This window comes from Aptenodytes forsteri, unplaced genomic scaffold (genome assembly GCF_000699145.1).
Source record: "Aptenodytes forsteri isolate BGI_AS27 unplaced genomic scaffold, ASM69914v1 Scaffold55, whole genome shotgun sequence".
In the NCBI taxonomy this organism is placed as follows: domain Eukaryota; kingdom Metazoa; phylum Chordata; class Aves; order Sphenisciformes; family Spheniscidae; genus Aptenodytes; species Aptenodytes forsteri.
Genome location: NW_008796063.1, coordinates 4182520 through 4193402, shown reverse-complemented (window position 1 = coordinate 4193402; position 10883 = coordinate 4182520). Strand labels below are relative to the sequence as shown.

The 10883-nt window shown below is 39.3% G+C and overlaps 2 protein-coding genes across 2 annotated transcripts in view; one reads left to right on the top strand and one right to left on the bottom strand.

Annotated features, from left to right (window-relative positions):
• The first annotated feature begins 7 nt into the window (after positions 1–7).
• CCZ1 (CCZ1 homolog, vacuolar protein trafficking and biogenesis associated) overlaps positions 8–10883 on the top strand; it is a 15422-nt gene continuing 4546 nt past the window's right edge. The window contains exons 1-12 of the mRNA XM_009286361.1: positions 8–108; positions 1951–2048; positions 2173–2266; positions 2364–2438; positions 3311–3358; positions 3985–4068; positions 6373–6548; positions 7391–7472; positions 8109–8170; positions 9095–9206; positions 9829–9862; positions 10217–10334. Coding sequence (XP_009284636.1) covers positions 10–108; positions 1951–2048; positions 2173–2266; positions 2364–2438; positions 3311–3358; positions 3985–4068; positions 6373–6548; positions 7391–7472; positions 8109–8170; positions 9095–9206; positions 9829–9862; positions 10217–10334 — 1082 coding nt within the window. The 5' untranslated portion in view covers positions 8–9. The remainder of the gene's footprint in view (positions 109–1950; positions 2049–2172; positions 2267–2363; positions 2439–3310; positions 3359–3984; positions 4069–6372; positions 6549–7390; positions 7473–8108; positions 8171–9094; positions 9207–9828; positions 9863–10216; positions 10335–10883) is intronic.
• RSPH10B (radial spoke head 10 homolog B) overlaps positions 8179–10883 on the bottom strand; it is a 23080-nt gene continuing 20375 nt past the window's right edge. Inside the window, exon 21 of the mRNA XM_019474000.1 lies at positions 8179–8315. The gene's annotated coding sequence lies outside the window, so the exon portion shown is untranslated. The remainder of the gene's footprint in view (positions 8316–10883) is intronic.

Below are 10883 nucleotides of genomic sequence, written 5' to 3'. Positions count from 1 at the left end.
AGGCTCAGTATGGCGCCGGCGGCGGGAGCCGGCCAGGAGAAACAGCTCGCTCCGACCCTGCTCAGTTTCTTCATCTACAACCCCAAGCTGGGGCCCAAAGAGGGAGAGGCGGCGGAGGGGGGCGTCGCGTCCCGGGGCTGTGGGGAGAGGAGGGCACTCTCCCGGCCCAGCTCTGTCCAGGCCTCGGTTGCCGCAGGGGGCCCCGGGGCGGCTGTCTCGGCTCTGCCGGTCCTCCCCGAGGCCTGGGCCGCGGCATATGCCCGCGGGATTAACGCTTTTCCCCGCGGAGCATCCCCGAACAAAGGCGGTCTCCGGGCGCAGAGCGGCGCCTCGCTGGGGAGGAGGGAGCTGGGAGCTGGGCTTTCCTCGGCCGCCTTGTCGGCACCTGGGACTTGCGTGTCAGCTGCCTTCAGTGGGGCCCGGGACAAGTGCTACCTACATCTCGATCTGCCTCTGCTTCAGACTAAAAAGGAACAGTAACCGAGGGGGTTTTCAACAGTAGCACGTAAAATACTGTAGATGAGGTGCTGGTCTGTTAGGAGCCATCTTTTACTCATGCAGTAACTTTTTCTAAAAATAACTTTCTCTGGGTAGATGCAACATGGTAGAAAGCTTAGTGTTTGACTTAGTTAAATTCAAGTTATTGCTAGTATTTTCTTGTAATTGTGATCTTTAATAAGTAAATTCAAGAAGCTATAGTCTCTATTTTTAGATAACAGCATACTGTATAGTTCATGTGGTACCTTTAGTTTTAATAGCTTTTGAACAGGGCAATGTACTTATTAACAACCACAGGGTGATGAGACTGAGTGCACCCTCAACAAGTCCATGGGTGCCTCCAAACTGGGGGAAGCTGTTGATACGCTGGAGGGCAGGACTGCTATCCACAGGGACCCTCAGTGAGCCAGGGAAATGGGCTAGCAGAAACCTCGTGGAGCTCAACGAAGGCAAATGCAGTCTCCCATGTGTGGGATGAAATGATTTTGTGCACCATGACAGGCCAGAGGCTGACTGGTTAGAAAGCAGCTTGGCAAAACAGGACCAGGGAGTCCTAATGAGCAACAGGCTCTACATGAATCGGCAGTGTGCCCTTGTGGCTGTGAAAACTAACAGCCTACCAGGCTACCTGCGTACCTACTCATCCACTGTGTGCATGAGTGTGCCTGAGCAGGTCAAGTGAAGTGATTGCTTCCCCTCTGTTCAGCACTTGTGAGGCTGCTGGTGGGCACTGTGTTTGTCTGGGGCATCCCACAGTAGGAAAAATACTGACAAACTGAAGCAAGCCCAGCGGAGGGCCCATGAGTCAGTCAGGGGGCCACACAGTCTGTGATGTACCAGGAGAGCCTTAGGTAACTGGATTTGTGCAGCCTGAAGAGACGATGTGGGAAGGGGGTCTGATGGCTGTCTTCACCTGCCTAAAGGGTGGCTACAGAGGATGGAGTCAGGTTCTTCTTGAAGTGAAAGGATGAGAGGTAATGGAAGAAGTTCCAGCAAGGGAAATTCTGATGAGATAGAAGAAAAAATTCTTCACAGTGAAGTGGTCAAACGGCAGAACGGGGCCCGGAAAGGTTGTGGAATCTCCATCTTTGGAGATCTTCAAACCTTGACTGGACAAGCCCTTGAGCAATCTGAGCTAGCTTTGAAGCTAGCCATGCTTTGATCTGGCTTTGAAGCTAGCCTTGCTTTGAACTAGCTGTGAAGTGACTAGGGCCTATGATTTCAATAGCCTTGGAATTGATAAAGTGTTTTGAGATATCTTGGGATGACTGACTGCTTAAGTATGCTTAAATATGCCTTTTATCTGTTTTACAGAAGCCCATTTAAGTACAAGATAAAATTCTGCCTAGGAAATTAAGAGATTAAAGTTAAACAAGCAAACCATGAACTTAGTATTCTTTAACTCTGATTCTGTTAAAATACATTTGCTTTGATTCTTTTTTCAAATTTTAGGAAGAAAAGAAGATTCTCTTCTATCACCCAAATGAAGTAGAAAAGAATGAAAAAATTAGAAATGTGGGACTATGTGAAGCTATAGTACAGTTCACAAGGTATGAAGTCTGATTGCATGGCTCATTGTACTAGCACAAGCACTCTATTTTAAATTTCCCAATCATATGTTTTCTTCTTGTGAGTGTGTATAAATATCTATGTCTACATATTTTTTCTTTCCAGGACCTTTAGTCCAACAAAACCTGCAAAATCCCTACATACGCAGAAGAACAGACAATTTTTCCATGAACCTGAAGAAAACTTCTGGATGGTCATGGTACTTATGCATGTGATATGCATATTTCTAAAACATCATATCGCAATGTTCTCAATGCATTCTGCATTGTCTAATACCAGCCTGTTCCACTTTCTAGGTTGTACGGAATCCCATAATAGAAAAACACAAAGATGGAAAGCCAGTCTATGAGTATCAGGAAGAAGAATTACTGGTAATACTGAAGAAGAGAGCAAGATAGAGAATTATCCAGATAGCAGTTCAAGATCACCCAATAAACATCAGTGAAATGTACAGCTGTGAGACTTTTAGCTTGGAATAGGCAAATATTTCTTAGGATCTGTTTAATAAAGTTCTTGCAAGATTTTAAATCTGTGTATTTTTATTAGGGTTAAGTATACATGTTGCTTCTTTCTTAAGACTGCTAGTAATCTTTACTAATAATCTAGAAAAACAAACAGCTCATAACTATCATGGGATTTCTTGTCCAAACTGCAGTATCATTATGTCAGTTTAATTGTATACAGGATGGGTATTTGGCCGGGTGGGATAATACTTAAAAAGCTGGTTGCTTATGCTGCCTCAGTTCATTACAGTGTGCACTAGTTCTGTTCCTCGTTGTGTTCTAAGAAAAGGATTGGTGTCATAGACACTCTGTTTTGCCAGACAAACAATAAAATAGTTCTTTTTTCATCTGGGTTTAGTTTCTAGCCCAATAAAAACCTGCTATGGTGTCCCACCTCCTTTAGCCTTTGACCTGGATGAAAAGAAAACTAGTCAGAAATAAGTTCATTTTCACTGACCACTGGCCTTAGGGAAGGGCATTATTTGTAACTGATGTCTTGTGCATGAGTTAATAAGGCGCTTTTGGTATTAAATGTAAGGGGGGAAGGGACTCCCTTTATTGAAATAGTACTTTATAAGTACAAAGAAATTTCTAGATGCTGACTGAAAATGCTATTTAACTTTTCAGAGATTGATTTCTCTAATTGTGTTTGTTGGCTCTTTGAAAACGTTATGTGTAGCTCAGCCAAAATATTTGCAATTCTGCCTCTGCTTATACTAATGTCCTGCTCTTTTCTGCAGGACAAGGTTTATAGTTCGGTCCTACAGCAGTGCTACAGCATGTACAAGGTAGAGTTAATACTAGAGGCTCCTCTCCTGGGCAGAGGAAGAGATCCTCATGGTACCATTTGGATATGCAAGTTCATCATTGCTTTGACATTCCTATCTTATTACTATTGCCTGCTCTCTTCCTGAAGCTGTAATGGTGTTGATGGAAGAGAAAAATAAAGCTTTTGCAGTTACCTGTGCTGGTTCATTAGCTTATTGTAAAAATAAGCCTTCTAATTTCTGTGAAGTCCAGATTTCTTCTTTTATGGGCAGTTACACTACTAAGCATTTGATTTTGATGGTGTTAGATATTATCTGTTGGAGAAACAATACTGGATAAAGGCCATCAATCTGGCTTTTACAAAGCAAGAGCATAAGATACTTAAGCGACACAGTTAAATGATTTCTCTACCATTAAAGAATTTAGTTTCCTTTTCTATCTAATTCTGCCTCTGCTGTCATATATACCTGGACTCTGCAAGTCTAAGAGAGGCTTTTCAATAAAGAAGGGGTACATTTGGATCTATGTGGAGTCCAAATACTGAGAAACAGGAGCTGTATTGTAATCTAGTTATATTCATGGCTGAGTTATAAGAAATTACTGTAAATGATTACCCAACGGACTTTTTTTTTCTTTTAACTGTTAGCTTTTCAATGGCACGTTCCTGAAAGCCATGGAAGATGGAGGTGTAAAAGTTCTAAAGGAGAGACTAGAGAAATTCTTCCATCGGGTAAGACCTTATTTTTCAGGCACATACAGTGTGATTCTGCGTTGGAAATAAAATGCAAAAATCTCCTCTAAGTGGCTGCAGTGTAACTATAAAACATAGGCAGTGGAAAAGGTGCAGTGTCAACACAAAAAGTTTGGTTACTCATTTTTTCAAATACTTCCTGCTTCCTACTAATGTGGTAGGTTCTTTAAATGGAGTTGAACCACAAGCAGGGTTATGGCTTGATGGAACAGCTTAGCTGTTGAATATTTTTTCTGATGGAATCATGTTCGTTCTTTGGAAATTCTGCTTTAACATTTGAATTGGTTAGTGTGATAACAGTCTGTGCAGACTTACTTGAGTAACTATTGCAGAATCGTTCAGGTTGGAAGGAATCTGGAGAGGTCATCTAGTTCAGCCTCCCACTCAAAGTAGGGTTAACACTAAATTCAAACTAGACTGCATAGGACTTTGGCTGGTTGAGTCTTGAAAATATCCAGGGATGGAGATTCCACAACCTGCATACACAGACTTAAAGTCCCATAGTACTGTGAAGTAATGAATAGTTGTAATTTTTAACTTCTCCCCCCCACCCCGCCCCCCATGTGGAATTAGTAGTCATGCCTGATAAGGCTTCAGGAGATATTGCCTTGGTTTATAACTAGTCTTCAGAATTTAATGTCAATCTTTGAAAGCAAATGTTTTAGTGAAAGGATGGAAAGCAAAACCTATTTCTGAGCAAGAAATCCATCAAATATTATTCAGGTATTTTTCACATAAAGTAACTGACTGAGTAGTCATGTCTGGCAGAATTTTGAGTTCCTACATGAAAAGTTTCATCAAGCTAGCTGTAAAAGAAGGCAACCAAGTGTCTGTCTGTCCTCATTTTTCTCGTTTGCACGGAAGGAAACAGACGACTGCTGTCAGCAGTTAATTCTCTTGTGGTAGAGATGTGAATATTGATATCTCTGATAATGATGGAGTGTAGAGACTGTATATTGGTGTTTAAAATTTTGTTCTCTTAACAGGTTTTTAAAATAACAATGTTGTGACAGTGTAAACAAAAGTACAGTTCAGTTTGATTTTAGGACAGCCTTCACTTGTGGGTTTTGGGGTTTTTTTTGCTTGTTTTTTGTAAGGCTATCAGACTCTAGAATGAATGCTGTTGGCACAAGGAATACTTGTTTGATTAGCTGGTGTATACTTCTGTCTAGACTAAATTAAAAAATAGAGCATGGCAAAAAAGGGAAGTAATACATTTTTACCTTTAAAACACTGTTTTTCTTTGAAGTTCCTACTGAAGATAAAACAGTAATCACTATAGATTTGTATAACAGAAAGAAATCCAAGGAAAAGTTGTTTCTCTTTTTCGCTGGGAAATTAGAAATGCTTAAAAAGTTTGGTCACTCAAGTTGTACTATTATAACCCTATTGAACGAATTGGCTACATGTTGCTGGCAGGCTTGGACTGCACTGAAACTGTGAAAGGAAATAAGACTTAGATTATAAACTGTGACAGAGATCTGTCATACTACTTGTATTTTACTTCTTGGTTTTTTTGGTAATGTGAAATGACTGTAGAGGGAGCCATTGGATAACTCATCTTTCACAGAGCAGAGCATTTGATAGTACATTTGAAATCTCTTGGTAAAGGTTACAGTCTTTCAAGAAAGAGTAATAGAAATTATCTTTTCCTTTGCATATTGAAAACTAATGGATTTATCTGCTAATATTTCTATGGAGTTAGTTCTGAAATTAAATATTACTAAGATGGGCTGTGCTTTATTATCCTCGCAAAAGATCTTGAGCTAGCCTTAAAAGCTGTTGTCACTATGATTAAATAATAGCAAGCTGACACCTGGAATCATATTCGCACATAGAATCATAGAGTGGTTTGGGTTGGAAGGGACCTCTAAAGGTCATCTAGTCCAGCCCCCCTACCTTGGGCAGGGACAGCTTCAACTAGATCAGGTTGCTCAGAGCCCCGTCCAACCTGACCTTGAATGTTTCCAGGGATGGGGCATCCACCACCTCTCTGGGCAACCTGTGCCAGTGTTTCACCACCCTCAGCGTAAAAAATTTCTTCCTTATGTCTAGTCTGAATCTGCCCTCTTCTAGTTTAAAACCATTACCCCTTGTCCTATCGCAACAGGCCCTGCTAAAGTCTGTCCCCACATGAAGGAGTATGTCATACAAGCAGAACTGGAAGGGGGTTTTTTTGGATCGTTAGTGTAGATTACTGGGGATTAGACTCAAATTTGTCATTTAAATTTACACATTGGAAGTTTTCTGAATTCTAAGAAACAACTGTCATTGTTCTCTTAGTACTTGCAGACACTGCATTTACAGTCTTGTGATCTGCTGGATGTGTTTTGTGGAATCAGCTTCTTTCCACTGGATAAAATGACTTACTTGAAAATTCAGTCATTTATTAATAGGATGGAAGAAAGCCTGAACATAGTCAAGTATACTGCCTTTCTCTACAACGACCAGCTTATCTGGTAGGTACTTCAATAATTCTTTCGTGTGTCTTCAATTTCTCATCCTATACTTGTGATCTGCTGGATGTGTTTTGTGGAATCAGCTTCTTTCCACTGGATAAAATGACTTACTTGAAAATTCAGTCATTTATTAATAGGATGGAAGAAAGCCTGAACATAGTCAAGTATACTGCCTTTCTCTACAACGACCAGCTTATCTGGTAGGTACTTCAATAATTCTTTCGTGTGTCTTCAATTTCTCATCCTATAAATAAATGCCATAATAGCCAAGCTTCTGAATCGGTGAGAGAGTTGCATGAAAATGAGAAAACTGCATGGTAGGATGAGTGATATGTAAGAAAGGCATTGGTCTTTGGCTTTAAAATCTCTAACCTGTACCAAATGATTACTTCCAAGTTGGCCTGAGGAGCAGATAGAGAAGTGTCCTTGTCATTTCCATCGCACAGAGCCTCCATGCATATACACAAGTTCCTCTGTAGGACCTCTTAGTAGAGAAGGTTAATTAAAGGATTGTTCTTTATATGGTTCTGAATCAGAAAGTTGCAATGCTTGTGAAGAGTTCTACTTAAAAATGGACTTAAGAATAGCCAACTTGATCTTTGTTTAAATATTGTTTCTATTTCTCTTCTGGTTTACGGCTAATTTAGATTGTGTTGTATTTAGCAAATAAACGTTAACATTTTATTAAAAATGAATGTTCTGGGATTGAATCTACTGAGACACTGAAATGTTGCTACCCTAGTTTGGTATGTGCTTTGCCTGAGTTTTGGTTAGAGGAAAATGTGTGATCTGAACTGCAGCACAAACATCGCTTGTGTTTCTTTTTCTCCCTGATGTTCTAGGAGTGGACTGGAACAAGATGACATGAGAATTTTGTACAAATATCTCACGACATCTCTGTTTCCAAGGCACATGGAGCCTGAGGTATGGTAGTTGGGGTTTTTTTGGGGGGTGGAGGTTGTTGGTCGTTTTGGTTTTTGTGTTTGGTTGGGTTTTTTCCTTCTTTTTTTTCTGTTTATCTGGTATCACTAAGGGCTAAAATACCAGAGGAGTATCTCTCTTCCCCTCCCCTCTTAAATTTTAGTTTAGGATTTCTGAGATTTACTGCTTTCGGGGCACTTTACTAAACTCAGTAGTATTTGCACCTAACACTTACAATATGAATTGTGCTGATAATTTGAATATGGGATGGTGGTAGGGAGTTTACTGAATGTTGATACCTGATGACTGCTCAGTACAGCAAATTAATCACTTCAGCTTAATGACTAAATGCAGCATTGAGTGCCGTGAGACCACATGAAGTTAGTTATCCCTCCCCCCATCAAAAAGCTCCATAAGCTAAGTTTCAAAATTAATAAATGCAAGATCAGAACATCCTGTTCTATGAGCATCTCTTACACTTTAGCTTTACCTCCTTCATGTTACACAAAGAGTATATATCTTCATGAGTGGCAATTTCTGCAAATGGTTTGCTTTGATTTGATTTGAAGACAGTCCACAAAACGTAACAGAAAATACCTCTAAGTTGTTTTTTCTTGTGTGTGTTCTTTTTCGCTTCAGTTAGCAGGAAGAGATTCTCCGATACGTGCTGAAATGCCAGGAAATCTACAACACTATGGAAGGTAGCTCTTGTTTACTGTCACCATCTACTGCTTCTTCCTCAAGGGGAAAATGTTTGGGAGGAGTACATGTATTTTGAGTACATATTCCACACACAGTTCATTCCAGAGGGTCACACAGTAGTTGGTGCAATGTAAAACTTGACCTCTGGAAAAAAAAGAGAAAAGGCTTCATTAACATTACTGCATATTTATTTTTCTTCCGTCCTTAATGCACTGCATGAAAAATTTTGAAAGTGCTCCGGTCATTTCTTTTTCAGTCAGGCACTTCAGACAAAGGTGTAGATTTAATCTAGGGATTTATCTGTTTATTTTTTCCTCTGTACTCAGCATGTCAGAGTGGGCAATTCTGTACTTAAGCAGCCGGGCAACATTATTTTGAATATTTGTGGGTTTGGACATCTTTCTTTAATCACGGTAATTCCTCTTGCATGATTTATTGTATTCTCTTGGGATCAAGGCACTGGCACACACTCCCCCTGTCCCTCCCGCCCCCCCCCCCGGTTTAGGTGCTTCTAATACACCACTGTTCTACATCAAACTAATTTGAATGTCCTGTTGGAAAGCAAAGGAAGAGTGCTTTCCCAGTAGCCACAGAAAAAGGGTTTTTAAAGATAGTCACAACTTGAAGGTGGAAAGAGTTTTGTTGTTGTTTCTTTGATCTGCGCAGTTTATTTCCTTGGCGTTATTCTGGCTTTCTGATCCTGTTTCTGTAACTCTTTGGAGCATATATGCAAACAATACTTTGAAAATGTAAGAGTGCTGAGATAATATATGAAGGGCTCTACGCCTATCTGGATAGCTGAAAACTTATTGTATTCAAATATTCATACATGCAAGTAATTGCTAGTTTCAAAAACATCTGTTAAATAGGAAAAACTGAAATATAAGAATTCATCGCATCTGACCTACTGAATTATTTTCTAGGTTTCTTACTGGACCTTTAAATCTTAATGATCCAGAAGCAAAATGCCGTTTCCCCAAAATATTTGTTAACACTGATGACACTTACGAAGAGCTTCATTTAATTGTTTATAAGGTATAACGTTTTTCTCTGCAATTATTCCACAGAATTAGGAATCTATATACAATGAAGATGACAATGATGTGAAGTACTTATGAATTGTATAGAAAGATGCATTGATATGACCAGGTTAAAGCAAAGAGACAGAAAACTCTTTGGTGCTTCTAGCAACAAGCTTTAAAGCCTGAATCCTCTTTTCCCCCTTCTATACCCTCCCCAAAACAAACAGTTGTTTTATTAAAATAAAATACCAGCCTTCAGTTACTTTAAGTGCTTTCATACCTGGCTTTATATAGCATTAACCAATAAAACAAAAAAACTAATTTTTTTTTTAAATGAAATGCAAGTTTCTTGCAGACATATATCCTTGCATAAAATGCATTTTTAGCAAATTTTACCTTTCCCCTACAGCTTAAAAACTGTTAACTGTGCTGAATTTTAAAATCGTAACTATCCTGTGTTGTGCAGGATTGCAAAGAGATTATCCTATTGAAGTGTTACCTTTTAAACTAGATTTATTTTTTCTTTATTTAACTGGTTTACCTGTGTGTGACCTCACTGAAGTATTGTCATTTATTTGAGGCAGTTGAGGTAACCTGTTGTAAATGTTTTTTTTGCTTTAACTTTTTTGTTCCAGGCCATGAGTGCAGCTGTCTGCTTTATGATTGATGGTAAGTACCTATTAGCATCACTTATTTGGGAAGACATAGTTAGTACAAAATGCTATTACATGCAATTTGTTTTACTCTTGAAAAATACGTTGTTATTTGAGTCTGTTCTTCCTGAGTGCTTTTATCAGTCTTGATTTTTGTTTCAGTGGTATAACTAACTCAATTTACACAACAAAATGACTCAATATTGCTTCAGTTAGCCATGCACTTTCGAAATCATGCATAAGGTTATAATTAAGAGAGAAATTTTGTCCCAGGACTCTCACTGATGTTTAAAGAAAGCAACTACAGAAACTGTACCTTCAACTGTGGGAAGAGAATCTCATCTCTCCCTTTTCTTTACCTACCACCTAGCTTCAATTCTGCCTACACTGGAGTTTTGCCGTAAACTGGACAGCATTGTTGGGCCTCAACTCACCATGTTAGCGTCAGACATATGTGAACAATACAACATCAACAAGAGAATATCAGGGTTGGTACCACATTTCTGTTCGCGTTGCAGTCCCTCATTAGTTGGTTAAAAGTAGGTTTAATGAACTGCTTAAATAATAGTAACATGAGCCCAAATGTTGAAAGCATCAAGTTAACTGTGTACTTCAACCAATGTTTATCTACCTTTCTGCATCTTAAGCATTTATAAAGTGCCTGTTGTTGCATATTTAGGTCTCCCTGAAGTAACAACATACATGTTACTATTTTAGGAACGAATGTTTATTGTGTGGCTGCTGAAACCTTTTTCCTCTCTGTGCATAATTGTTGCAGAAAAAATCATGTAAATATTAAGATAAATTTCTCTATTATCAATTGAGATTCTGCTGCCTGGTCCCCCAGCTGTTAGCAGATTATTCAGATACAAGAGGTGGAACTTCTAGGTTTTGCTTTTTTCATATGTGAACTGAAACTAGCTGACCCGTGGAGATGATGAGTTCTACAGGTTACTGTGCTTGCAGAAATAGATGCAAGATGGCAAAAATGCCAACTGAAGTGGTAGTCTTCTGTCACTGTCCCCTATGTTGAAGTA